The 26,491-nt window shown below is 36.3% G+C and overlaps 1 protein-coding gene across 5 annotated transcripts in view; it reads right to left on the reverse strand.

The window, feature by feature from the left end:
• Positions 1–218: 218 nt before the first annotated feature.
• RFX3 (regulatory factor X3) overlaps positions 219–26,491 on the reverse strand; it is a 290,574-nt gene continuing 264,301 nt past the window's right edge. For all 5 annotated transcript variants that reach the window (XM_012737587.3, XM_012737571.3, XM_076008666.1 and 2 more), the window contains 2 exons: positions 9,943–9,985; positions 219–6,870 (listed from right to left, as the gene is read on the reverse strand). In XM_012737587.3, the coding sequence (XP_012593041.1) occupies positions 6,632–6,870; positions 9,943–9,985 (282 nt within the window). In that variant the 3' untranslated portion in view covers positions 219–6,631. The remainder of the gene's footprint in view (positions 6,871–9,942; positions 9,986–26,491) is intronic.

The raw sequence follows: 26,491 nt of genomic DNA on the forward strand, positions 1-26,491 counted from the left end.
TTAAACAACACACTAAAAGTTAATATATATTTTTATAATTATAAAAGTTCCCCAGTTATTGTACAGTACACAATACAAATCGCCCACAAACTATTATTTAGCTCCTGCCAATTTTGAGAGGACATGATATACTAAAAGATTTAGCATTTCTCACAAAAATCACATCAGGAAATACGTATTTACAAAATCAAATACATTATACAAAAAACCATCACATGTTATTCGGTAAAGATGTTTTTAAATAATTAAAAAGTTTATTCAACTGTAGTCCAAAAACTGGAAAAGAACATTACATTATCTCACACATACAATCTCTACAAAAGTTGCTTACCTCATTTACATAATATATTCAGTCATTGTAAAATAAATGTTCAAATATCTCCTAGTGTTACTATATTTCTGTGCTTGTGGGACTGAATAATGTAATCTGCCACTTACTAAGTGAAATTTAAATGATGGCACTTAAAAAAAAATACAGTATCTTAAAAAAACACAATGAAAGAAGTTTTACCTAGAAGGTACGAAAGCCCTGAGTGATAGTGGAATTACTGATTGGTAAGCACTACAATTAACCTAATTAAAAGTTTACCACCTCAGGCACAAATTTCCAAGTTTTCTCAAGGCACTCACTTAAAGTTTCTGTAACCAACACATTGGTCACTACCATAGGTCCAAATTGATGATGGAGATGAGTAGAGAAAAAAATTTGCTTTGGTACAAAAGATGCTTTTTAAACTAATAAAATTCAATACCTCCTTTGTTGGATCATTTAAAATTGTATTTAGCAGGTTAAAACAAGGCAATCATTTGTTCAAAAATACTAATTTATCGAAGGAAAGATTTACTTGGTTATCAACAGTCAATGGGAGCTTTTATTTTTTTCTTTCCTCCAGAATCAAAATTCTTCTAACAAAGATTTGTTGTCCTCATTATTGAGCTATATAAACAATTCTTACCAAAGATTTCATTACTCAGGGCTTCCAATCCCAACATCATAATTTATTTAAAAAAAAAAAAAAAAGAAAGAGGGGAAAAAAGGAATCAAATACCAGAACCAAATAAAAGAGACACAACACATTTTTTTTTCAAAAAAAGACATTTTATCAATTACTTCAAAGAAAAGAAAAAAAAAATCCTAGGCAGTCACTTTGTAAGTGGCTTTTACTATTTAAGTAAAATTGGTAAACTAAACTCAGGTCTACTGGCACATAAAATCACTAGCAGCAATGATCAAGGCATGCAAACTGAGAAGCATTTACAGTAAATCATCATGAAGAATTTAAAAGAAGAGAGTTAAATTAAAACCCTTTGAGTATTGCATGTTAACACATGAGTAATTTGCATGTTTTGACTTCCTAAACTGCCTAAAAAGCAACGTTTACGGCATACTTGCACTACGCTATGGATGTCCTTTCAGCAGACATCAAAATAGGTTACACTCTTATTTGTGCCCAGCTAGGGCAGCGCAAGCACATCTGCAGACAACACTGCTTTCGTGTTCGGTCGCGCAGGGGACAAAGGGGATCAAGTGCACGAAGAGATTCCCTTGAATAAAATGAGCAATGGTGTCAGACCACTGGCATTGAGAGATATTAGAAGCAGTAGTCATAGCATCTCCTGACAGATGAGCTTGTAATCAAGTGCTTTGCTCTCCATTCTATCTATATATAATTTTTGACAAAGTTATTAAGGTTTAGAGCATAGATAAAATTATGCCCTGTATGAAATTCCCAAACAATATTTTATGAGCGATCTAACTCCAAATAGCCTAACTGCCCCCAAAGAGTTCAGAGTCTCTTGAACTCGTTCCTTCCTAAGGCTTCACATACTCTTGTACTTTCTAAAGCTAAATAAATGAGATCTTTTGTTTTGTTTTGGGGAAAAAAAAAGGAACATAACCCTTTCCTTATACCTTTTAAAGGCAATCTAGGTACCTTCAATGTGCAGAAATCAGTTATGACATAGGTCTCTACAGGCCCATGTATTTGTCCTCCTTTTCTAGAGAGTTATGATGTGATGCTAGAAAAGCTGATTTTTTTTTTCTGTAAACAGTACACTTACTTAGATGGCAGTGAATATTTGGGAATAAATATATCAAGCCCTCTTGAAGAAAAATTAAGAGTTGTATATAAAATGCAAGTGTTCAGCATGGAAACACTTTCTCTTCCTACCCCCCCTTTAAAAAAACAGCATAATTAGACATTTGGATATAGAGTATACTTTACCGGTCTAAGTCTAAATAAATGATCTGAAAGGCTTTTGTCCCCCATTGTATATCTTACAATGCTCAAAGGGTTAATACAAGGCATTACATCAAAGGGGTTTTCTAATACTAGAACCAAGCACTGAATTAATGCTTCTATTCCAGTTTTTTTTTTTTTAAATCACCAAACTTGCAGAAATACTAGGATTCCATTACTTGATTTGTTCTAACCATATACATGGAGGTTGCTCTGATCTAGCGACAAGCCCAATTTTCAGAAGCACTGCATGCCAACCCTCCTCCCCCATGTTCTGGTGTGATTCATACAGATCACAAGAGCTCTGATTTCAATTTTTGGATGATTGTTATTTTCTCACCAAGAATGTAAGGGGGGGTGGTTATAACAAAGGTCAATTTATTGTATATAACCACTGCCTCAAATTGTACAAAAAGGTGACTTGCCAAGTTTTTCACTTTCTACTTGTGTCCACACAGAGAGGACCAACATCACAGTGACACACATTTTTTTTCTTTTACACTAATGTTTCAAGCACAGCATTATTTTAGACATTTCAAATATATCTGAAGAATTTTTAAAAATTTGAAAATGCATTTAGCACTTTTAGACAGTGCATTCACGTAAAAAGGTTCATGATTACGGCACTGAAACCGTATTCATTCCTGAATGACTTTCACAGCATTCTACAAGGACGTATTCATTTTTACTCGTCTACTACAAATCAAAGGCAGTCAATGTTGCACACTATTAATTTTAGGTATGCAGTGTTAAAAAAACCATTTGCTAAGTTTTACTTTTGTTTTTAAAGTACACCATCTAAAGAGAGGTGCATAAACCGTGCTATACAGTACAAGAAAAAGCACAAAAAGGAAAGCAGATTTCTGAAAAGGCAGTAAGACTTACACAGTCAGTCCAAACATAGTTTGGAAGAAAATCCTGAATAAGTGACCAGCAACTTGATAGCCAAAGAAAAATTCGAAAATTGGGCCCTGTGTTCCAAGGAAATAGTTCATCCATTCCACCCTATTGTTCACTGGTTTCATGAATGCAAATCTTTTTGGGTATGATTCTCAAAGTATATGTCGAAATCAAACTATACCCTTAGTACTCGATCCTATCATATGGAAATATCTTTTCTGAAACTTAAAAATAGTCAACATATCTTCTTTACATTCTTCCTCACTGAAAGTGTAGCACTTGGTTTATGTAGATATATTTCATGACTAGTGTTTGATTATGATGCCAAGAAATACCAAGAAGTCCTTAAAATGTCTATTTGTGTCACTTGTCAATAAATCTACTACAAGGGTGTTAGTGTCTAATATTTAGAAAAGCTAGAGTTTTGATGAATAAAAAAATGGGAATAAATGAAAATGCAGTAAATGTGATTGCTCCAATCTGCTCAAGCATATAAATTATGTTTTTATTTTCTAATATATTTCACAATCCAAACTCCGAATTGGTGAAAATGTTTGTGTGTGAGTGTATGCGTGTGTGCCTGTCTTAATGTGAACTACAAAAACTGGAAGTAGCATAAGCCATAGGCATTCTTTTGTGTATTGTTCAGAACTATTTACACTAGTCATAAGAATTAATATTCCTAAGTATTCATAAAGGAGATCAGAAGATTTTTAATGAGTTAAGTTCAAATATAATAATATTTATTAGTTCCTAATCTGTCCTAATTTAGAACAAACCATGAACAATTGGAAGAAATGTTGAATCCTGGAAAGTCCCCAATCTCTAACTTTCATCAATCTAAATATTCCCATTATTATCAGATTCCTCATAATAATGATACAAATATATCCAACATTAAATTAAAGGAAACAATAATAAATACATTTAAAGTCATTCAATGAACAAGATGAAACCAGTAAATACATTTGGTCCAATGCAGATATAGTATCATCCTGGGGATGGCGGGTAGAGACAGGAAACTGAAAAACTTCAGAAAGGAGAGCAAAAATGAAGAGTGTGTGTTCAGTTTTGATTGTAATTTTACCTGTAAACTTTCCCTAATGTTCATACGATGAAGTAGATACATGATCTTTTGCAGCTTCTGATGTTTTTTTGCCTCGTGTCTGTGTGTGTGTATGTGTGTTGTGTGAGTGTCTGATGGTGCAAGTGCAATGCCTTTTTGGAAGGAAAAAGGGGGATGGTCATTTAAATGATATTTAGATGAAGGTGATGCTAGGATGCTAATGAAGGCTTCCAAATAGAGGACTGGGTTGTATAATACAAAATTGGAATCAATTTAAAAAATTACATCTAAAACATGTAAATTTTACTTAAGAAACTTTGTTGATCTTATTTGAGTAGTCTGAGGCAATCGAGCAACAACAGTTTAAATGAACTGCATATTACCCAATAGGCCATTTGGTATTTCTAACTTCACAGACTGGCTTACCCTCTTCTTTCTAACACCCCCTCCCCCCACCCCAGTGAAACTGGAAAGAGAAACAGCTTGAGTTTAATATAGGCCTTATTAATAGTCTGTAAATCATTTTGTGCTTTCCTTTTTTTTTTTTTTTTGGCTTTACTTATTTATTTATGCTGATTAGTTTTTTTTACAACTATTTAAATGAATGGATGTGCCTTTTTTGTTTTTGTTAATAATTTGAGTGCTTAAAAGAACCTTGGCTTTTCATGCAAATTAAAATGGGGATGGGTGTATACTCCCTAGGGTCTCACCTTCTGACTTTGTAGCAGACTCCCGCCCCACGGGCACGCGTGTGTACATTTGGACATACTGACACCTAGACACACAGACAAACATGGAGACTGAAAAGATGCACTTCAATAAGTACCTGCTTATTTTGTTAACTTTCTAGAATCGTAACTAGATAAGAATGGTCTAAAACATATATGATTTTATGTGACAAGTTGGTATTAAAACTAGCCTGCTATTCCACACCCTTAAGCAATCTGATTTGTAATCAAGTAATATTCAGCTCTAAGAATAAAAAATAGGTTCACGGTCACTCAAAGAGGGAAACTGATTTTTGTCTTTTTGTTTTGCTTTCTTTTCCCTAAATTTCCTTTGAAGAACATGTAACCTGTCCTTACTTCAGGAATCTGAAAATGACAGGCACACTTTGTCAAATGGATTGAAGAGTTATTCACATGAACAAAATAAACCTTACTAAACCTTAGCTTCAGTTCTGTTTTAAGGCACCATGTAATAGCCGAGGTACGATGATCCCTGATGTACATTCTTCAATGGCAATGGTCCATCCAGCCACCTATCCAAATCCTACAGAATTGGGGATAAGTAACAGTGAGGTGTGCCAGTTACACTGCCTTCAGGTTCTGTTTAAAATTTAAATCCACATACTTTAGAAACCAGGAAATATTTTTGAAGGAAATAACGTTATGCAGGTTGCTACATTCCTTGCATTCTATAAATTTTCTTTTATAATAGCAGCATATTGAACTACTATTAGGAAAAAGACCTGGAATAAAAGAAAGTCATCCAAATGGAATGGTTTCCTGTACGTCCAGCTCAGCATAAGTAGTATGTACACTTAAAAAAAAAAAGTCAAGTCATTTTTTTTCAGCTTCAGTATCTAACTACAACAGCCCCACTTAACAGCAAAATGCATCTGTGCAGTGGTCCCAAATACAGAATCAGTAGTCTTTAAACAGAGGAATTGGTATGCAAATAATAGTTAAAATTCAACTTTTAACGGAAGCTTGCATTGTTAACATGGTTTAATAATTATGTACACAAATTATGTACATATTAGCATAATCTCTTGTAATTCTGTCATTTACTCTGAACCAATAAATGTACAGCTCAATTTTTCTACAGAGAAAAATAGATGACCTTCCCAACCCTCTAGCACTATAATAAAAATGCTCTGTATTCTCTCTCCATACTCTAAAATGTTATCAAAATAGTGTCTTATGGTTCTGTCCAATGAAAAGCACCTTTCAAAAGCAAATTTGATGCATCTGCTGCCAAATGGGCATGCCTCCAGTGTAAATCAAAGAAATTCATTTCTTTTGATATTTCACAGAAGTGCATCTAATTAAAAAACTTACACATGAAATCATACACCAAGACTAACAATCAACAATAAAATATTTTAAGCTACAAAAAATGTAAATTACTTTTTAATTATAAGAAAACAAAAACATTGACATTAAGTGTTGTAAAAATCCTTCTTGACACCTGAAACTAAGGGGGAAAAAACTTATTATTAAGAGGCAAATAATTTGTTTATGTTAAAAAAAAAAAAGACCTGGCAAAATACATACACCCATTCCATTTCACAACTCCAAAAAAGTAATGTTCAGCACAGATAGAATTTGACAACAGTCGACCTTCAGGCTTATTAAATTTTCAACTTAAGCCCAATATCAACAGGGTTAATGTAAGCTGGAAAAATACGCTTTAATATTCTTTAGACTGCAGTGTAGGTATTTCCTGTAGCGCTGCACTGCCTGATAGTCTGAGTACTTGTGACGATGTGCTCGCTGTGAATTGGATTCAGGAGGCTTGGTTGCACGCCACTCTCGAGAACAGGCTGCATACAGCCCACTGGAAATGCCTGGCTCAGCTCTGTTTTCTCTCTTTTGGCTTGAGGCTCTGAAGAGTCATCCAGTTCTTCATCCATTTCACTTTCCACTTCACTGCCTTCATCTGCACAAACAAATAATACCAAGACCATTATCAGAAGACAAGTTGGAAAATAGCAATCAACACATGCTTCAGAAACACTTTATACAGTACATTAAGAAAGCAACTTCTTAGCTCTTCCCAGGGGACAAAACTTGTAGGTTTTCCTTTTATCAGATTTTACTCATATCAATGCTGTATTGATGTACCTATAAGCCTTTCAAACGTAGCAACAGATAATTTATTTTTGGAAATCTGTGATCAATACTTTAATAGCTCTTTTAAGAAGACCTTTGGAATTTCCTGAAGCATCTGTATTAAATAGTGGCATAATTTGTGTCATCATAAATTGGCCTATGCTGGCTTCTGGGGAATGTACTGACATGAAAATGCTAACAAAGTTTTCAGTTTCCTCCAAAAATCTATATTAAATATAAATATCATCTGTGCTGGTGTTAATGTAGGTGAGACCTATGTTGATTTATAATGCAACTATTGCATGTATAAGCAGGAGCTGCTATATAGATTTTTTGGCACACATCAATGTTGTAGATGATCACAATATTAAATAAAATCTTTAATTATTATTATAAAAAATTACAAAGACTGAGGCAGTTGTATCAGATTAAAAATGTGCACTAAATTTCTATTTCTGGCAATACTGATAGTGTTAATAGCTGGTATTTATGCCTACTCTATGGCATATCACATATAATGAATGTAGAACAGGTATCTCTACAGTCAGATTAAGTTGGACTCTTTCTAAGCAGTGTTGTGTCTAGTTTTACCATTTGAGGACACCCACGGCAGAAATCTCTGCTAATGCAGCTCTTTATATAAATGGGTTCCTTGACTTTTCTTCTTTTATTATCAGTTGGGGCAAAGAGAAAAGTTCCAGAGAAAAGTGATGGGGGATAAAAGGACCCCGACATACGGTTGTGCGGTGTGCAGTCACCAAGTCTGTGAAACGGTATGTGTGATTAAAGAGGTTGAGATTAACATGCTAGAAATAATGTTTGGAATGCATTATGTAAAGCAATAAAACAAAGTGCCCTGAGATGGAGGTAAAAAGATATCTTAGCCTTTATCCAGTTAGCTTCTGGAAAATGAGGTTGATGATAATATTAGAGTTTGCCAGACTAAGCATATTCGGAGGGCTGGGGGACTACAGGGACAGGGATACCTACCTTTGGTAGGCATCTGCTTCATCATGAGGGTATAATTGAAACATGTATGTATGATACTTTTTACTTTGTTTTTACATGTATTTATACATAAACCAAAATGTCTGGAAGGATCTTCACAAAAACTCTTAATGGTGGTAGTCTCTTAAGGGTTGTGACTGTGAAGTTTCACTTTCTATAGTTTTTAATTCTCTGTATTCTTTGAAATTTTTATACAGAGCCAAGATTACTTTTTTCATCAGTTAGAAAAATTCTCATTTTGTGAAAACTGAATGTGATTTCACATTTAATCTTTAGGCCCTGAGTATGACTATGCCTCAAGACACATCAGGTCTGTGGGTGACTGGGACCAGCAAAGCCATGTCAAGAAGGTGAGGACAAATCTCACTGTTTCACAGCTCTCTCTCCACTGACTTTTTTGTACCTGAGAAAAAGGTGTCAAAATAATAAAAGAGGAGGCACTGAAAGGAAAAAAATCATCATGCAGGTAGGCGAGTAGAGAGAGTGGGGAGAGTCCTTAAATATTCCATTGGTACTGGCAGGGTATCTTCGTAAAAACAGAACAAAACAAAACAAAACAAAACACGTAAATGTTCCAGGTTGGTTTTACTTAGGTCCATCATCTCTGGGTGATAGGGTTCCTCTGGATAGCCTAGAAGGCAATCCATAAAAGCAAACCCCTTCTCCAGTTCCTATGGAAAACCAAATGTAATTCCGTAGACATTTAATGCTTCTCTAAAGACTCAAAAACATTTCCTAGGAATCTACTTGAGGTTAGGAGAATTTGGTACAGAAAACCTGAAAGTAGGTGCTACCAGAGTTTACCAAGGACTCTGGCTCTGCACCTTAAACAGCAGCCTTGGCTGGGATTCAGTCTTTGGCCAAGCAGCCATACTCCTATGGCACCTCTGGGCTCCCAGAGATAAAGTCCTCAAATTTGGGATATGAGGCTTTCATGTCAGTGCATCATCTGTATTGCATGGGTTTCAACTGCCATCTTTCTTGCTCTAACATTACAAATTAGTGTCACTATTGATTTATTTTTCTGAGGGTTATTTGGTTAATCCTATAGAATGTATATTTGTAGCAATAATATTTTTCAGCTGTAATTTTCTAATTTCCCTGCTTTGCTACTATGCGTGTTATTAAAATGGGAATTAGGCATGCACACTGTTAAATAGAGACTGATAGGAGTTTAACATGGGAGTGATGTTGATTTGTACATAACATTCCCCAGCATATTAATGTTTTCTACCACCAAGACACAGAAGCTGAGTACTTGAATACAGCATGTCCTGGAGAATAGCACTGTACCCCTTTGCAGACTCCCCAAGTCCTTCCTCTCTCCCCACTGACTCTGGCCTGGAAGGGCTAATTGTATAGTTCTCTTCAGTCATTATGCATTTTGTCCCCGTCTCTAGAAGTCAATAACTTTCTTCATCTATACCACTAACGATCTTGCTTTTACATTAAATTTCATTGCCATTTCAGACTTCTTTTTCCACTGAAAACTGTGACACTGTGAGGTAGGTGGGCTAAGGAATCTTTTCTTGCCTGGTGGGCCTTGAAGAAAAATGTGTGGCCCAGTTTTATCACTTCTCTTTCAGAGTCTGGCCATGGTTAGAAATAATTTCTTGTTACTCATAATGAACTTCAGGCTAAAAGATAAAAGAGTTTATAACTGCATTTAAACTCAAGTCTCTGCATTTGATATATGTCACATAAAGAAGGCACAGGGATGGAGAAACATGGAGAAATAATGAAGGATTCCAAAAGACACTACTGTCATATTTAGCTAGAATTTGTATGCCACTTTCACAAAATTAGAGTGATAGAGACAGACGCTATTTTCCTCTAAGAGAGTTTCTCAGTCAAGAAAGTCCTTAAAATGGACATTATTTTCAAATCTTACCTTTATCCAGATTTCCAGGAGACACAGCATTTAAATCACCAAACTGCAAAACAATAGTCATTTGTGCAGTTGTTACTACCAGGCAGAATAAAATAATATTCTATTAGTCTGTGGTTAAGAATGGCACTCTATGACTTTTTAAAACTGTAAACTAGTGGCCATTTTGATCTCTGATTACGCCGGTCACATAATTTTGCAATCAAACTTGTCAAATTTGAACAGTTTAAATTATTTCACAATTTAGCTGTCTTAGCCTCTTTGCAGAAGGATAACACTTTTCGCTGCCTTCCATGTTCCATTTTACCTTTTATTATTTCAACTCAGCGATGAAGAGATAGGAGCCTGAGTAACCTGGATGAAGATGGATGTGGTGAAATAAATTTGGAAAGGCCCCAACCCAGCAGGACATATCAGCTCCACCCCCCATTCTTGGCCAGTGAGTCCACCTAGAGCCTCTACAGTACAGAAATGTGGTCTAGAGGTTTGGTTGAACTCTATCTTTAGAGCTTTTGTTAGTAAAAAGAAAAAATATAACTGAAGCTCCAGAATTGAGATTATTTATTTTTACAAAATTTTTAATTTGACACTCTTCTCTTATAATTTGATATTTCTTATTTGCTAAAATAATAGGGTCCCACTTGGAAAAGAAAGGCATCTGAACGCAAACCAAAAAAAAAAGAAAAAAAAAAGCTTAAAACAATTATGGAACAATTAATAACTTTCAGCTTAGGCGTTATTTTCTACCTTAGTTCAATAGCTTGATGATAATTTTATAGTGAGGAAACACATTTTGAGAGTCTCGGGGTAAACAAAACTGAACACACTAAAATAAAAACTGAATAGTAGAGGTAACAAAGCTAATCAGAAAAAGGTGAAGTGAAACTGCAAAGCATTACTTTTTAAATGGTAAACATTACTTTTTAAAAGTAGTAAGTCATTATCAGAAATTTAGATTTCTCAACAGGCTTAGAAGGGATGAGACAGAAATTCTACTTACATTTAAGTTTGTTTATAAAGACTTCCAAGATAGGAGTACTTTTTACATCTACAAGGTATGTCTATAAAGTAATAAAACTCATCTTATTTTGTAAACATACACATTTTTCCCCCATCTAGATAAGTATTGTCTTCATAGTAGCTACCTTGGGAGCTTATACATTGATTCTAAAGTCCAGGGTTCTGGAATTCCTCTTTGGCCATCAATTTCAAGAGTTAGTTTATGCATTACTCAAGAAAGCCCAACTTGTTTTATACCCAACTGTGGCTGCAAACAACATTCCAAATTTTATTCACTGCCTTTGGTCCTGGGATGATTTCTGACTGCTTACCAAAATAAAATTCATCTCCGTCACAATTTAAAGGATATTTAAAATAATATGTCATTTTACTCTTTATTATTTCTCAGCATTTCAGCGGCTGTTTAAAAAGAGGTATTCCACAATACTGAGCCATGGCAACATTACTGGAACAAATGTGTAACCTTCTTAGGTGACTCCTTTGAAAAGGGACCAGGAGCCTCTGAATACGTAACCATTAGTATGTTTGTTTGAAAATCTGCTCTGTTACTTTATATCTCACTGGGCAACAAATATCATAAGTACTCAAGTTTTGAAGTTGTTCCTGATCACATGGGTCAGATCCTTATATAAATAAAAATCATGGTGTAATTATATAGGATTTCCTGAATTAAAGAATATAGTTTAAACAATAAAAAATATGAAGGGATTCTTTATCCATTTTTGGTATTATTTAAATATTTTAGAACTACAAAGAGATAATGCTCAAAGCTGAATGGTCATTTATAAGTTATTTCTGGCATAACACAATAAGATTTTTATTTATTTTAAATGAATACTTAACACTTAAGATCCAGCTCCTGAAACAAGTTGGCAGTGATGATTCTAAACATACATCTGTACTTATAAAAAGTGAATATTCAGTTTGTTGCTGAAAAATCTCTAAATGTGGTGACTGAATTATCACTGCCATTAGTGATCAATAATATCACACCAAGGGGCTAAAACCAAATTCTGGACATACTTGAAAATTTTCTTCAAAAGGAACACTGCCTGTAGTTGCTACTTAACTCTGAAAACACAGCTTCCTTAACACAAAGATATTCCTTAGAAAGTTTCTAATTAATTTGAACAAACACACCTGATTCTTCAGGATGCTGGAAATCAAAACGAAAACAACTAAAAATCTCAGTGTTACTATCATTAGCAAAAATCCTTTTACATACTAAATGCTGTGTGCTCGTTATTATGCACTGTGCTGGACAATGTACAAAGACTCTCTGAGACACTTCCATGCCTCTGGGTGTCTCCAGGATCAGTAACAAAGTTTCACATGAACAGCAAATAGAGAGAGTAGATTTAAAATAAAATTTTAAAATGCTGTGAAGAGATAAGATTTTAATATCCTATATAGCTGAAAGTAAAGGTTTCTATAAGCATTTTACTTGTGAGGAACAAATATATGTAAAATCATAGGGGAAAAACCACTTTAATCCCAAAGATAGACTGGGTAAGATTATGGAAATCAGTTCATTCACTCATTTATTCAATAAATATTTATTGACAGCTTACTACATGCTGGGCACTATGCCAGCCAGGTCCAGTTAGATCAATTTGGAAATATTCCTCTTCATGAAGGTGGGTAGCAGAAGTTGCTTATATTATAAAGGATAGGAAGGTTAGCAGAAAAACAGGGACGCCTAAGAAAGATTTTAGAAGCATAGGCGTACAGTCTTAGAAATGGAAATCAATTGCGCGACTCTATGGCATGAGCAGCAGGTCGAAGCAGGAGGAAGGATCCAAACAGTGGCAGGGAAGACAGAGTGGGCAGAAGGAAGACAGCACTGCAGACAGGGGACAGATGACAAGTACCTAGATTAGGCTAGCACAAATCAGACACAGAAGTGAAGGAGGCAATAGAAGATTCGGATTAAAAAAGAGATGCTCACAAGAAAGTACAGACATTAGTATAAAGTTATAGCTTCAGAAACTGGAAAAACTTATTGTTTTGTAATTTCCTCTCACACAGAGGCTGGGGGGGGGTGCTACTATTCATTGACGTGACATCTTACCACTTATGAAGTGCACCCGTAGTTCAATATATGGTAGGCCTTCTCTCAAATAGACCTCAAGTGTCATGTTCTCAGTATTGCTTCCTTGAAGAGGCGTTTCCTGGCAGCCCTGTCTTAAGTATTGCCTTCCCTGTCGCTCACAGTCACTGCATCATGCTGCCTTCCTACAAAGTGCCTACCACGACCTGCAGTACTCACTTTGTTTCATCATCTAGTATGTCTCCCCAACCACAATGTCAGTGCCATGGGTAGGGACTTCATCTGTCCTCTTTCTAAAGGTATTCCAGAACCTACTATAGTACCTGATACACATTAAAGGCTGAATACTTACCAAATGAATGTATTTACTTTCTCATTTCAGCCTCATGAAAAAAAAAAAAAAAACTTATGAATGTCACAAGGTGGAGAGTTTAGATTTCATCTTACAGGTACTGAAAACAATGAGTTTATTTGTCTAATATCATATAGTAAATATGGTAGTGTTCAATTGGAGATCAGATAATCTGATCCTTAGTTCTGGAATTTGAGCAATAGGGTGTGTGTGTGGGGGGGTGGGAAATGCGGGGCGGGGGGGGAGAGAGAGGGAGAGGGAGAGAGAAGAGATATCTCGAGAGATTGAGAGATCCACATAGGAAGGAAGTAATACAAATTCAGGGATTCAAAAAGCTCTGGTGTTAGAAATCATATGGCCTTCAATGTACATAAGAATTAAAATTCTGTCAGCCAGATAAATAAATAAGGAATTTTCTGAAGTAGAAACTAGAGCAGACCACAGAGAAAACAAGTCTGTTGTTTTCTTTTCCTTTCTTTTTAATTTCAAAAAATAAAAAAGAAGGTACAAATATTTTTGATTACATGGATCACTTTTATAAGGTTTGAGTAATGGTTATAGGTATGCCTGTCACCCAGATAGTGTTCATTATACCTGTTAGATAGGTTTTCAGCCAAACCTTTTCTCCCTACTACCATGTGCTTGATTTCCATTGAGTTTTACTTCCCTCTATGCACAAATGTGGTCATTGGTTGAGTTCCAATTTAATAGTGAGTACACAGCGTGTTTGTTCTTCCATTCTTTAGATACTTCATTTAGGATAATGATCTCCAGTTCCATCCAAATTGTTGCAAAAGGCATTAAGTCATCCTTCTTCATGGCGGAATAGTGTTCCATGGTATACATATACCACATTACGTTAGTCCACTCATGAATTGATGGGTGCTTGGGTTGATTCCTCATCTTTGCAATTGTGAATTGTGCTGCAATAAATATTCAAGTGCAGGTGTCTTTTTGATAAAATGACTTCTTTTTATTTGGGTAAATACCCAGTAGTGGGATCGCTGGATCAAATGGTAGGTCTACCTTTAGTTCTTTGAGGTATCTCCATACTGTTCTCCATAGAGGTTGTACTATTAATAATTTGCAGCCCCACCAACAGTGTAGAAGTGTTCCTCTCTCTCTGCATCCATACCAGCCTGTATTATTTTTGAACTTTTTAATAAAAGTCATTCTACCAGGAATAAGGTGATCTCTCATTATGATTTTAATTTGTATTGTCCTGATGAATAGTGATGTTGACTATTTTTTGGTACATTTACTGGCCATTGTCTATCTTCTTTTGAAAAGCTTCTCTTCATGTCTTTTGTCCACTTTTTGATGGGGTTGTTTATTTTTCCTGCTGATTTCCTTGAGTTCTTTGTAGATTCTGGTTATTAACCCTTTATTGGATGTATAGCTTGTGAATATTTTCTCCCACTATGTAGGTTGTCTATTTGCTCTGTTGATTATTTCCTTGGATGTGCAAAAGATTTTTAATTTAATCAGGCCTCATTCATTTTTGATGTTGCTGTGATTGCCATTGGGGTCTTTATAAATTCTTTGCCTAGGCTGCTATTTAGAATAGTTTTCCCAATATTTTTATCTAGTATTCTTATGGTTTCATGCCTTAAACTTAAATATTTTATCCATCTTGAATTAATTTTTGTGAGTGATGAGAGATATGAATCTTGTTTCATTCTTTTGCATGAGGCTATACAGTCTTCCCAACACCACTTATTGAATAGGGATTCTTTCCCCCAGTATATATTGTCTACTTTGTTAAAGATGAGATATAAATATGAGGATGGTGCTGTATCTGGGTTCTTTGTTCTGTTCCATTGATCTGTATCTCTAATTTTGGGCCAATACTATGCTGTTTTGGTTACTACAGCCTTGTAGTATAGTTTGAAGTCTGGTAGTGTGATGCTTCCAGATTTGTTCCCTTTGCTTAAGATTTCTTTGGCTATTCCAGCTCTTTCCTGGTTCCAAACATAGTGTAGAATTATTTTTTTCTAGCTCTGTGAAATATGATGTTGGTATTTTGATGGGGATTGCATTGAATTTGTAAATCACTTTGGGTAGTATGGACATTTTAACAATGTTTATTCTACTGATCCATGAGCATATGATGCGTTTTTCCATTTGTTTATATCATCTGCAATTTTCTTTCCTCAGTGTACCATAGTTCTCTTTGTAGAGATTCTTTACCTCCTTTATTAAGTATATTCCTAGGTATTTTATTTACTTTGTAGCTATTGTGTATGATATTGAGACTGTGATTTGACACTCAGGTTGACTGTTATTGGTGTATAGGAATGCTACTAATTTGCGTACCTTGATTTTGTAACCTGAGAATTTGCTAAATTTACTTATCAATTTCAGGAATCTTTGGTGGATCTTTGGGGTTTTCTAGATATAAGACCATATTGGCAGCAAAAAATATAGTTTGACTTCCTCTTTCCCGAGTTGGATACCCTTTATTTCTTTCTCTTGCCTCACGGCTCTGGCTGGGACTTCTAGCACTATGTTGAATAGTAGTGGTGACAATGGGCATCCTTGTCTTGTTCCAGTTCTTAGTGGGAATGCTCTTAGCTTTTCTCCACTCAGTATGATGTTAGTTGTGGGTTTATCATATGTATAGCCTTTATAAATTTGAGATATGTTCCTTCTATGCCTAGATTGTTGAGGGTTTTTATTATGAAAGGGTGTTGAATTTTGGTGAATGTTTTTTTCTGTATCTATTGAGATATCATATGGTCTTTGTTTTTTACTTCTGTTTATGTGGTGAATCTCATTGATCAATTTATGTATGTTGAACCATCCTTGCATCCCTAGGAAGAAGACCACTTGTTTATGGTGTATTATTTTTTTTATGTACTGTTGAATTCAGTTTGCTAGTATTTCATTGAGGATTGCTGCATCTAATCGGAAGGGATATTGGTCTGTGTTTTCTTTTTTGCTGTGTCCTTTCCTGGCTTTGGTATCAAGGTGATGGTGGCTTCATAGACTGAACTGGGGATAATTCCCTCCTTTTCAATGTTATGGAATAATTTCTGCAGTATGGGTACCAATTCTTGTTTGTAGGTCTGACAGAATTTGTCTGTGAATTCATCTGATACAGGGTTGTGTTTTGTTGGAAGATTTTTGTATTGCTGCTTCAATCTTGTTGCTCATTATTGGTCTGTTCAGGAGTTCTATTTCTTCCTAATTGCATCTTGGGAAGTTGTGTGATTACAGAAATTTGTCCATTTCCTCTACAATTTTGAGTTCATGTGCAAAAAATTTTCACAGTATACATAGATGATATTTTGTATTTCTGTGGTATTCGTTGTAATATCTCCTTTTTCATGTCTGATTGAGCTTATTAAGATTCTTTTTCTTCTATTCCTGGTTAATCTAGCAAGAAGTCTATCGATGTGTTTATCTTTTCAAAGAACAAACTTTTTGTTTCATTGATCTTCTGTATTATTTTCTTGTTTGCAAGTTCATTTAGTTCTGCTCTGACCTTAGTTATTCCTTTTCTTCTGCTGTTGGGTATGGTTTGTTCTTGCTTCTCTAGTACCTTGAAATGTGTCATTAGATTGTTAATTTGTGATCATTCTATCTTTTTGTTGTACATATTTATGGCTATGAATTTTCCCCCTAGGGCTGCTTTTGCTGAATCCAAAATATTTTGATAGCTTGTGTCCCCAGATGGATTCACAGCTGAATTCTATCTGTCATTCAGTTTGAGGAATCTTTTCATTTCCATCTTAATTTCATTATTGATCCAATAATTGTTCAGTAGCAGGCTGTTTAATTTCCTTGACTGTGTGTGTAAAATTATGTGTTTCTCTTGGAGTTGATTTCTAGTTTTATTCTACTATAATCTAAAAAGATACATGGTATGAACTTATTTTTTTTTAATTTGTTGAGACATGATTTATGGCCTAAAATATGATCAATCTTAGAGGCAGAATGTTCCATGTGCTGAAGAGAAGAATGTAGATTCACTAGTTTTTAGGTAAAATGTCCTGTAAATGTCTGTTAGGCCCAGCTGTTCTAGAGTCCCATTTAAGTCCAATGTTTCTTTCTTTATTTTCTGCTTGCATGATTTATCCAGTTCTGTCAGTCAAGTGTTGAAGTCTCCGGCAATTACAATGCAGTTGGTTATCACTTTGCTTAGATCTACTAGGGTTTGCTTTATGAATCTGGGTGCTTTTGTGTTAGATGCACAAATATTAAGGTCATATTTAGATCATTAAATATGAAATATCTTATTCTGAATCAAAAGTGCAGTTTATTGTATCTCAAACAAGGAGCAGTACAATTAATCAAAGTATGCACCTAAACTATTGACACAGGTTTGCCATCTTAACAATAGCTTGTTTATGCCAGCAGGGAAGAAACCTGGAGAGCAATGAAATGTCCAAAGGCATTTTTCACAGCTTGTTTAAAATTGAATATTTTTCCTTGCAAGAAGCAGTCCAAGGCCTGAAAGAAGAGTTAGTCAATTGGTGCAAGGTCTGGTGAATACAGTGGATGACAGAGAGTTTCCAAGTCCAGCTTCTGTAGTTTGAACAGTGTTGTCTATGTGACATGTGATCAAGTGTTGTCTTGTAAGAGGATTGGCCTGTCTCTATTCACCAATCTTGGCTGCTTCATCACAACCATCCTCATCATTTCATCCAAATTGTTGCAATACACACCTGCTGTAATCAATTGATCAGGTTTCATGAAGCTTTAGTAGATATAACCAACACAGGACCACCAGACACCATTAGCTTTTTTTGGTGAATATTCAGTGTTGGACTGTGTTTCAGCACTTCATCTTTCTCCAAACATAGGAGAGAGCATTGTGCCGAATGCTTGCAACTGTCAAAAAGAATCCATTTTTCATCACATGTAACAATATGGTGTAGAAATGGTTCACCTTTATGTTGTGACAGCAAAAAAGACAAATTTCGAGATGATTCTCTTCTGAAGCTCATTTAATTCAAGAAGAACCCATCTATCTAGCTTCTTTACCTTGCCGATTAGTTTCAAATTGTTGGAATAGTAATGTCAAACCTGGCTGCTAATTCAAGCATAGGTTGGGATGGATTCACTTCCAATACAGCTTTCAGCTCATCATTATCCAACTTGGTCTCAAGGCACCCACCTGGCTCATTTTCAAGGTTGAAATCACCAGAACAAAACTTCTTAAACAATCAATGTACTGTGCATTCATTAACCACATCTTTCCTAAACACTTTGTTGATATTTCAAGCTGTCTGTGTTGCATAGGTTCCGTGATGGAACTCATATGTGAAAATAACACGAATTTTTTACTTATCCATGGTTTCACAAACATTGCTCTGAAAATTTTTTGAAAGATAATCACAAGCCAAAACATGCATTTGAAAGACTGAGGATATACCTTCACAATAAAACAAGAAGTGACTGAGGATATACCTTCACAATAAAACAAGAAGTGTTAAAGTGAAATGTCAGAGATATCAACTGTCAAACTTCGTACATAAGGAAATTCCATACTTAATAACCTAATATTTAGGATTGTTATGTTTTCTTGTTTTCAAGAAGAAAGTCTTCCTCTCCTAGAAACCATTTCCTCCAGGTCCTGACTAGAGGTCATAATGAACACCCTCCTAGACAATGTCAGACTACAAAAATGCGTGGTCAAGACAGTCAGTGGTTCTGTCAGATCACAAATTCAGGCTGTGACTAGCATTGCCCATGAAGTGTAATTGGGCAATAGGTCAGCACAGCTGGGGAAACTACGGGCAGGATCCCTATGACACCGTGAGTGTGATCTTGACTTGTGGCTGGGTAGTTGAAGAGTTCACTACTGGACTTCAAGGCCTAATGCTTGTCCCCCAGAACAGGCAGCATGAGAGGAGCCTGGCTGGGCAAGAGGGGGTGTAGCCCACAGGTGTACCAAAGAGACTGCTGCACAGTAGATTCAGCAGTGGCTGACTTTTCACAGTGAGGGAGGCAAGCCTTGCTCTGTAAAGCCTGGGCTCTGAAACAGTGCAAAGGTGGCCAGAGAGCCCAGACAGCAAACAGGGAAGGTTCCATGGGTAGCCCATGAAACAGAGACTGGGGGCAGAAATGGGCGATAGAAGGAAAGAATTCAGGGATCCAGATGAAGACCTCACTCACAAAGACACCTCCCCGGCTGGAAGGGTTTAACCGTCCCTTTGGAGAAAGGATTAATGAGTAATCACAATCATATTTATGTTACATGCATCATAATTTTTTGTAAGTATAGCCATTGCTTGCTATTAATAATTATTTATGCAAATCTGTGACAATTTCTTCAATAGTATTAATGTAGTTCTTTCCAAAGAACCAAGTTAAAACACTTCACGTAGGAAGTACTTAACAAATGATCACTATTGTTACTATTATTATTATTTATATGATAATTATCCTCATCATCTCCCAAGAATTGTATATCAGACATATGCAGAAATCCACCTGACTCTACTATCCTGGTACCCTGAAAGGACACAAAAAGAACTGCATCTTACATAATTATCCTCTTAATAAGGACAAGCCATTGGACAGCCAGGTGAACATTCTATAAAGAAACTGCATCTTATAAAAAATCTCCCTGTTAGCATATCCAGATTATAGATTTATTGATAGACAGATTCTCTCTCTTTCTTTCTTTCCTTCCCTCTCACTATTTATATATCAAAATATTAGTTGTCCAGGTCTAAAATCACTGTTAAGTAAACTACCACCCCCACACAAAAAATTGGTGGCAGCAAAGTATGAAAGTGTATGGTCTAGAACAGAGGCTGGTAAACATTTCTAGTAAAGGACCACACAGTAAATATTTTAGGCTTTATGGTCCATAAAGACTCTGTCACAATTATTCCACTATGACACTGCAGTGCAAAAATAGCCACACTCAATAGTCAATGAATGAGTGTGACACACTTCTAATAAAACTTTATTTATAAAAACAGATGATGGACTGGATTTGGCCTGTGGGCCATAGTTTGCTGACCCCTGGTTAGAAGAAACATTTGTAAGGGCCTACAAGACCTGCTCCAGCTCGCAAACAGTGAAAGGAGCAGAAGATTTTATCCTTAAGGAAGGTGTAGGAACTTTGGCCACCAGAGGGATATGGAACCAAAGGCTTTAAGAGTTAGCATAGCTCATGCATATGGGTATCAAATGATCAAGGTCACAAGGAAAGAAAGAAGGGTCATCTTTTACAGATAGAAGTCAGTTTGAAGAGTAATCTTCCTCCACTTTTTCTGGATGCTTGCCTATATAGACAAAGAGAGACAGACAAAGGTTGGTGTTTGATTTTGTGAACTAGTGGGTGAAGAAAGAAGAAGTCTAGGATGTAAGAAGTCTGGGATGTATGGAAGTTTGTAAGATAAGAGACTAGGAAAAAGGTTATATGTTAGTAATTCATATGGGGCAAGCTTCCCTAGTGGGAAGTTTGCTCCAATTTGGATGGTAGGTGGTCCTTTCTGAAGGCCTTGGGTAGAATTCCCCCCCCCCTTCTAGCTTCTAGAGATGGCCCACATTCCCTGGCTTCTGGCCCCCTTCCACTTCTAAAGCCAGCAATGCCAGGTTGAGTCTATCACACATTATATCACTCTGACACTGATTCTTCTGCTTTTCTCTTCCACTTTTAAGGTCCCTTGTAAATACATTGGGCCAACCTGGATAATTCAGGATAATCTCCCCATTATTTTGGCTTTTTTGGAGACAGAATCTTGCTCTGTTGCCTGGGCTAGAGTGCAGTGGCATCATCATAGCTCACTGCAACTTTGAACTCCTAGGCTCAAGTGATTCTCCTGCCTCAGTTTCCCGAGTTGCTGAGACTAGAGGTGCACACCACTATGCCTGGCTAATTTTTCTATTTTTTTTTTTTTTTTTTTTTTGTAGAGACAGGGTCTTGCTCTTGCTTAGGCTGGTCTCGAACTCCTGGGCTCAAGCAATCCTCCTGCCTCAGCCTCCGAGAGTGCTAGGACTACAGATGTAAAACTGCGCTGGCCAATCTCCCCATTTTAAGGGGAACTAATTAACAACCTTAATTCCATCTGTAACCTAACATATTCATAGGTTGTGGGGATTAGGATGTAGACATTTTTGTAGGCCCATTATACTGCCTATGATACACATCTAAGTTTTTTTTCAAATTGTCACATTTGCCTGAGTGAAACCATATGAGTAATTTTTTCCCTAGTATTGGAGGAAATACACGCAATCAGATTAAGCTGTTGAGAACATATTTACTTTTTCCTCAATTTGTTTATTTTGTGTCCTTCACCAGGGGTGGCGTAGGGTGCAATGGATCAATTCATCTTTTATCATATATTTGCCATTTAGAGCATTTATGCTTTATTTTTATTTATAGACTTTTAATTTCATATATAACTTCACACTAGTCTGAAAATTGTTACAGGATGCATTTCAAGGTCTAGGCTTATTAAAAACCATGTATGCATATGAAAAGTTTATCAGGATCACAGAGCTGAAAGTTATTAATGATACACAAGGAAATCACTGCAGAGAAACAAGTGGAAATCAAAACTGAGGAACCCAAAAGCTAGTGGGTAGTGGAGCCAGAGCAGCCCTAAGCTCCACAGCCAAATGAAGGAAGGCCCATCAAAACGACTCTAATGTTAAGGTTATACACTAAGGAATAGGATACATCCTGGTCTTCTGGACAGGACCAGGACTTGTGCAACCAGCTGCACCACAAGCAGCGCCAAAGACGTTGGAGAGCCCTCCTGTGATAGCACTGCCCAATGATTCCATGAGGACCCATGTTGCACAGAAGCTGGCAGTCAGATGCCTAGGGGCTGGCCTGCAATTAGCTGAAGGAAGTGACCACAGGCAGCATATAGAGCACAAAACAAACTTCACCATGTACCACAAGCATTCCTGTTGATCATGATGCTCAACACCTGACAGGCCATATAGTTGAACGCATGAACTAGAAAAAGACTACTCATTTGGGGGGCATCGGCTACATCAGAGACCAGTTCTGCCAGCAGTGGTAGCTTTAGATAGATGCATATATATGGAAGGAAATATGTATATATGTGTATATGTATACATTTTGCCAGTTTCTGCCAATGAATTATGTGCTCTAGGAAAGATCTTTAAGCTGTCACAGGCACTAAGAACAGATGGCTATAAAGTTCTCTGAAGTGGTTTGTCTATCTTACGGTTGAAATAGGAAGTCTCTTTGGGACTTGTTTTACCTTTTAACTTGCATAAATTGTATATAATCCTTTCTCTCTTTTTTATAAGTACATATAAAACCTTTCATTCATTCTTACTAGTTAAGATTTTATTCAAGTCTAGCTATGACTGTCTAGTTAAAACTAATTATGTTTATGTTTCATCCCTAATGTTGCCATTTTCTTTTCTAATTGACTTATTTCCTCATTCTATTTTGTTGGTTGTGTTTTTCAAAGCATTGAATTAGTTTGCCTTTGATTACCACTTTGGCTACATACCAAAGAATGCTATTGGATTCTTTATAATTCCATGAATCATTTGACTCAACATTCAAAAATTGTCTGCAGGCTATTTTTCCAGTTGTAATACAGAATTATTAAAGCCTTCATGTGCCTTTCTGTTATCTGTTTTATTAATTTCAACTTCTAAGTTCATCTTTGTATGGTTAACAAAATGATGGTCTAATTGTACACACTATTACTTGGATTGTCAGTACAGAATCAATTAAAAAAAATCTAATCCAGAGTAGAAGGCAATCAAATGCAGTCCTCCTGAGTAAAACATAGAGTTTCAGATATTTATATATTTATAGAAAGGGAAAGGAAATGGAACTAAAAAAGATTAGGAACCTACTTTGTGTCTATCTGCCTGCCCTGACTTTCCACCCCATCCACCTACCTACCTACCTACCTACCTACCTACCTACCTACCTACCTACCTATCTACCTACCTAATTTAATTCTCACAACAGCCCTATTAAGAAATGTCCATATGCTTATTTTGTTGATAAGAAAACTAAGACTCACACGAGGAGATTATATATATCTTTCCCAGGTTGCAAAAGTATTAAATGGGAAATGTAGAATTTAAATTCAAGTGTGAAGCACAGCATGGGAGGAACAACTTAAGAGGTAAAGCCAGTCTGACCTAGGTTTGAATCGCAACTCAACCTTAACTATCCGTTAAGTGATCCCAGGCAAGTTAAACTCTTGGGAGCCTTAGATTTCCTCATATGTGAAACAGACTGTGTTAACATAAAGATTAAATATACTTGTGTTTGCAAAAGAACCTAGAATAGTACTTCTTCCACAACACGTTGTCTTCAAAACCCAGTTTTCTGATACTATTGGTAAAATCCTAGAATTGCATTCAATAAAAAAGCCATTAAGATGGTGATTTTAAAATCAGCCTCTCTGGCTGAGAGGAAGTGCAATCTAAGAATGAAGTGTACCCTATGCTTTGATTTCAGGTTGTTTACATTATAGAGTTAAGGCTAGTGCTGGAGTTGGAAGTCAGTTTATGTACTGACTAAGCCATTTATAACTCAAGTAAGCAAATGCCCTGGGAAGGGTTGGCCTGAGCATGGACGGTGTGGGGTTGGGGTTGGGGTTGGGGTGTGGGGTGGGGTGTGTGTGTGGCCTTATGGAGGTGATCATATAACTGGAAATAGCTGATGAGCTCAGATGAGTATCAACATGTTGGTCTAACCAACTGCCTCTCTTTCTGCTTTTCTGAGAAGATGATGAAGGAATAAGCCCCCCTAAAGCCTTTTTCTTAATAGAATGAGGAAGACCGTTCACATGCATATTTGGAACTTCCTGACCTGATGCTAATCTTTTCAACACTCTATACTTAGCTTGAACTTTATAACATTCCAAGTTTTGCAAATCATATATAGCTCAGCAATCTCCCATGATTACAGATCTATTAACCTTTGTTAATAAAATTGATCAGAAAGGGAAAGAAAGGGTTAGGTAGTGGCAACTATTTTGGATGTTTTTGATGGTGGAGAGGAATGTCTTAAAATTTCAATTTTAAGGAGTTCTAGAACATTATTATTTTCTTTAAATGTTTCCCAAATGAGAACCAAATTTATCAAAGCATTTTAAATTTAGCACTGGTACAGAGTCTTAGCACTTAGGAAAAGTAGTTGCTGACTTTAATTTCCAATTTTATAGTATTTGTAAGGAATACTAATGCTCCATTTGGTAAGATCTTGGGCTCCTTGTTTACTTTTTTTCTGTATGTATACTTTTCTATGTATTTTCAAATATTTTTTTTTTGAAGCCTGCTAAGAAGGCCAAGGTTTCTGCCAGCTTGCTCCATACAAAGGCAAATCCTGTGCTCTAACAGCTGTTAGTCCTGCTCCTTCAGGCTAGCTAGCTGTCCTGGCAATGTGTGCTGTTGGCCACTCTGTACCCAGGGCAGCATATTCACATCATGACTCTAACTGTTCAGGCTTTTTGCCCCATGGGGACACAGCAACATGTGTACCTTTATATAATTTTCAAAACTCTAAGACACATTCACGAATGAGCATGCAAGTAGTGAAGTGTTCAAGTAAGAATACAGGCCTGGGTTCCTTTAAAAGAGAAAAGTAGTTTCAAAAATAGGAGTAGTCAACACCACGACAAGACCAAAGCAAGAGGGACCTCTGTCCTGAGACCCACACTGTGGAGAACCCTACTTTGTCTTTTTCCATGGCTGTTCCACTTCTTCTAGTGTAAAGAATCCACAGAGCCAAGAGGATGTGCCTTCCTGGAGACTGTGCTTCCTTTTCACCCCTCCAGACCATACTCCTTTTGTCTGAGATCCAAGAATTTCCTACCCAAAGGCCCTGATTTCCTTTCTAGGCCTGTGCAGGTCTATTCTCCAAGTCCACCCTTTAGATGTAAAAAGGGACAGCCAACAGGGGAAGCTGTTTGCAAAAGGTAGGAAGAACTTGAAAATTGGGCTGAGGTGTCCATAAGTATGAGCACAAAGCTATTCACAGTATACTATGGGGAGTGATGAGGTGGTCTAGGGGCCAGGGACTGGTTATGTCTATGTAACCATTTTCTGGCATGGAACTCAAAGAAGACTGAGAACTTTATATTTAAACTCAGTCTTCCAAGTTGTTATCAAGACATATTTGTCAAGGTAGGTGGATAAAACAGATTTTATTTATAGTTTGATTCACAACTTTTATAATATTTAGACATATGGTATCCTGGGCCCTGTAAATGTTGGGGTTGAACCTGGCAGCATATCCTTTATGAAATAATTATGAGTGGAAGAGAAAGATTCTTGCTCCTAACTTAACACTAGCTCCCCTTGAGGCCACGTGTGTTATCTAATAGGAAAACATGGCATTAAGTTATAATATCAGAGGAATAATAAACATCATAATTTTGATTATATCACCTCTCTTTTTGGGAAATCATTAGCTGGAGATGCAAAGGGAGTGGGGATGTAGAAACATGTTCCCTTTGTACCAAGAAAACATTTACAACAAATATAAATCAGGTTTGAAATGTTTGAATTCTCATCACACAAGATCCATATTTTCACAGAGAATCTAATTTTTAACAAATGTTGGCATGGATGCAGAGAGACAAGAACACCATACACTGCTGGTGGAACTGCAAACTAGTACAATCCCTATTGACAGTAGTACAGAGATACCTCAAAAAACTAAAAGTAGAACTACCATTTGATCCAGCAATCCTACCATTGGGTATTTACCCAAAGGAAAAAAGACATTATACAAAAAAGACACCTGCACTTGAATGTTTATAACAGCACAATTCACAACTGCAAAGATGTGGAAACAACCCAAGTGCCATCAATATATGAGTGGATTAATAAAATGTGATATATGTATACAATGGAGTACTACTCAGACATAAAAAAAAAATAGTGAACTAATTTGTCTGTATTAACCTGGATGGAGCTAGAAACCATTCTTCTAAATGAAGTATCACAAGATTGGAAAAAAAAAAACGCCACATGTACTCACCATTAAATTGGAACTAATTAATCAACACATGCACATATGGAAATAACATTCATCAGAAATCAAGCAGGTAGGAGGGGAGAGGTAGGGATTGGTAAATTCACACCTAATGAGTCCAGTGCACACTATCTAGGGATAGGCACATTTATAACTTTGACTCAAATGGTACAAAAGC

This window comes from Microcebus murinus, chromosome 12 (assembly GCF_040939455.1).
Source record: "Microcebus murinus isolate Inina chromosome 12, M.murinus_Inina_mat1.0, whole genome shotgun sequence".
Taxonomy (NCBI): Eukaryota; Metazoa; Chordata; class Mammalia; order Primates; family Cheirogaleidae; genus Microcebus; species Microcebus murinus.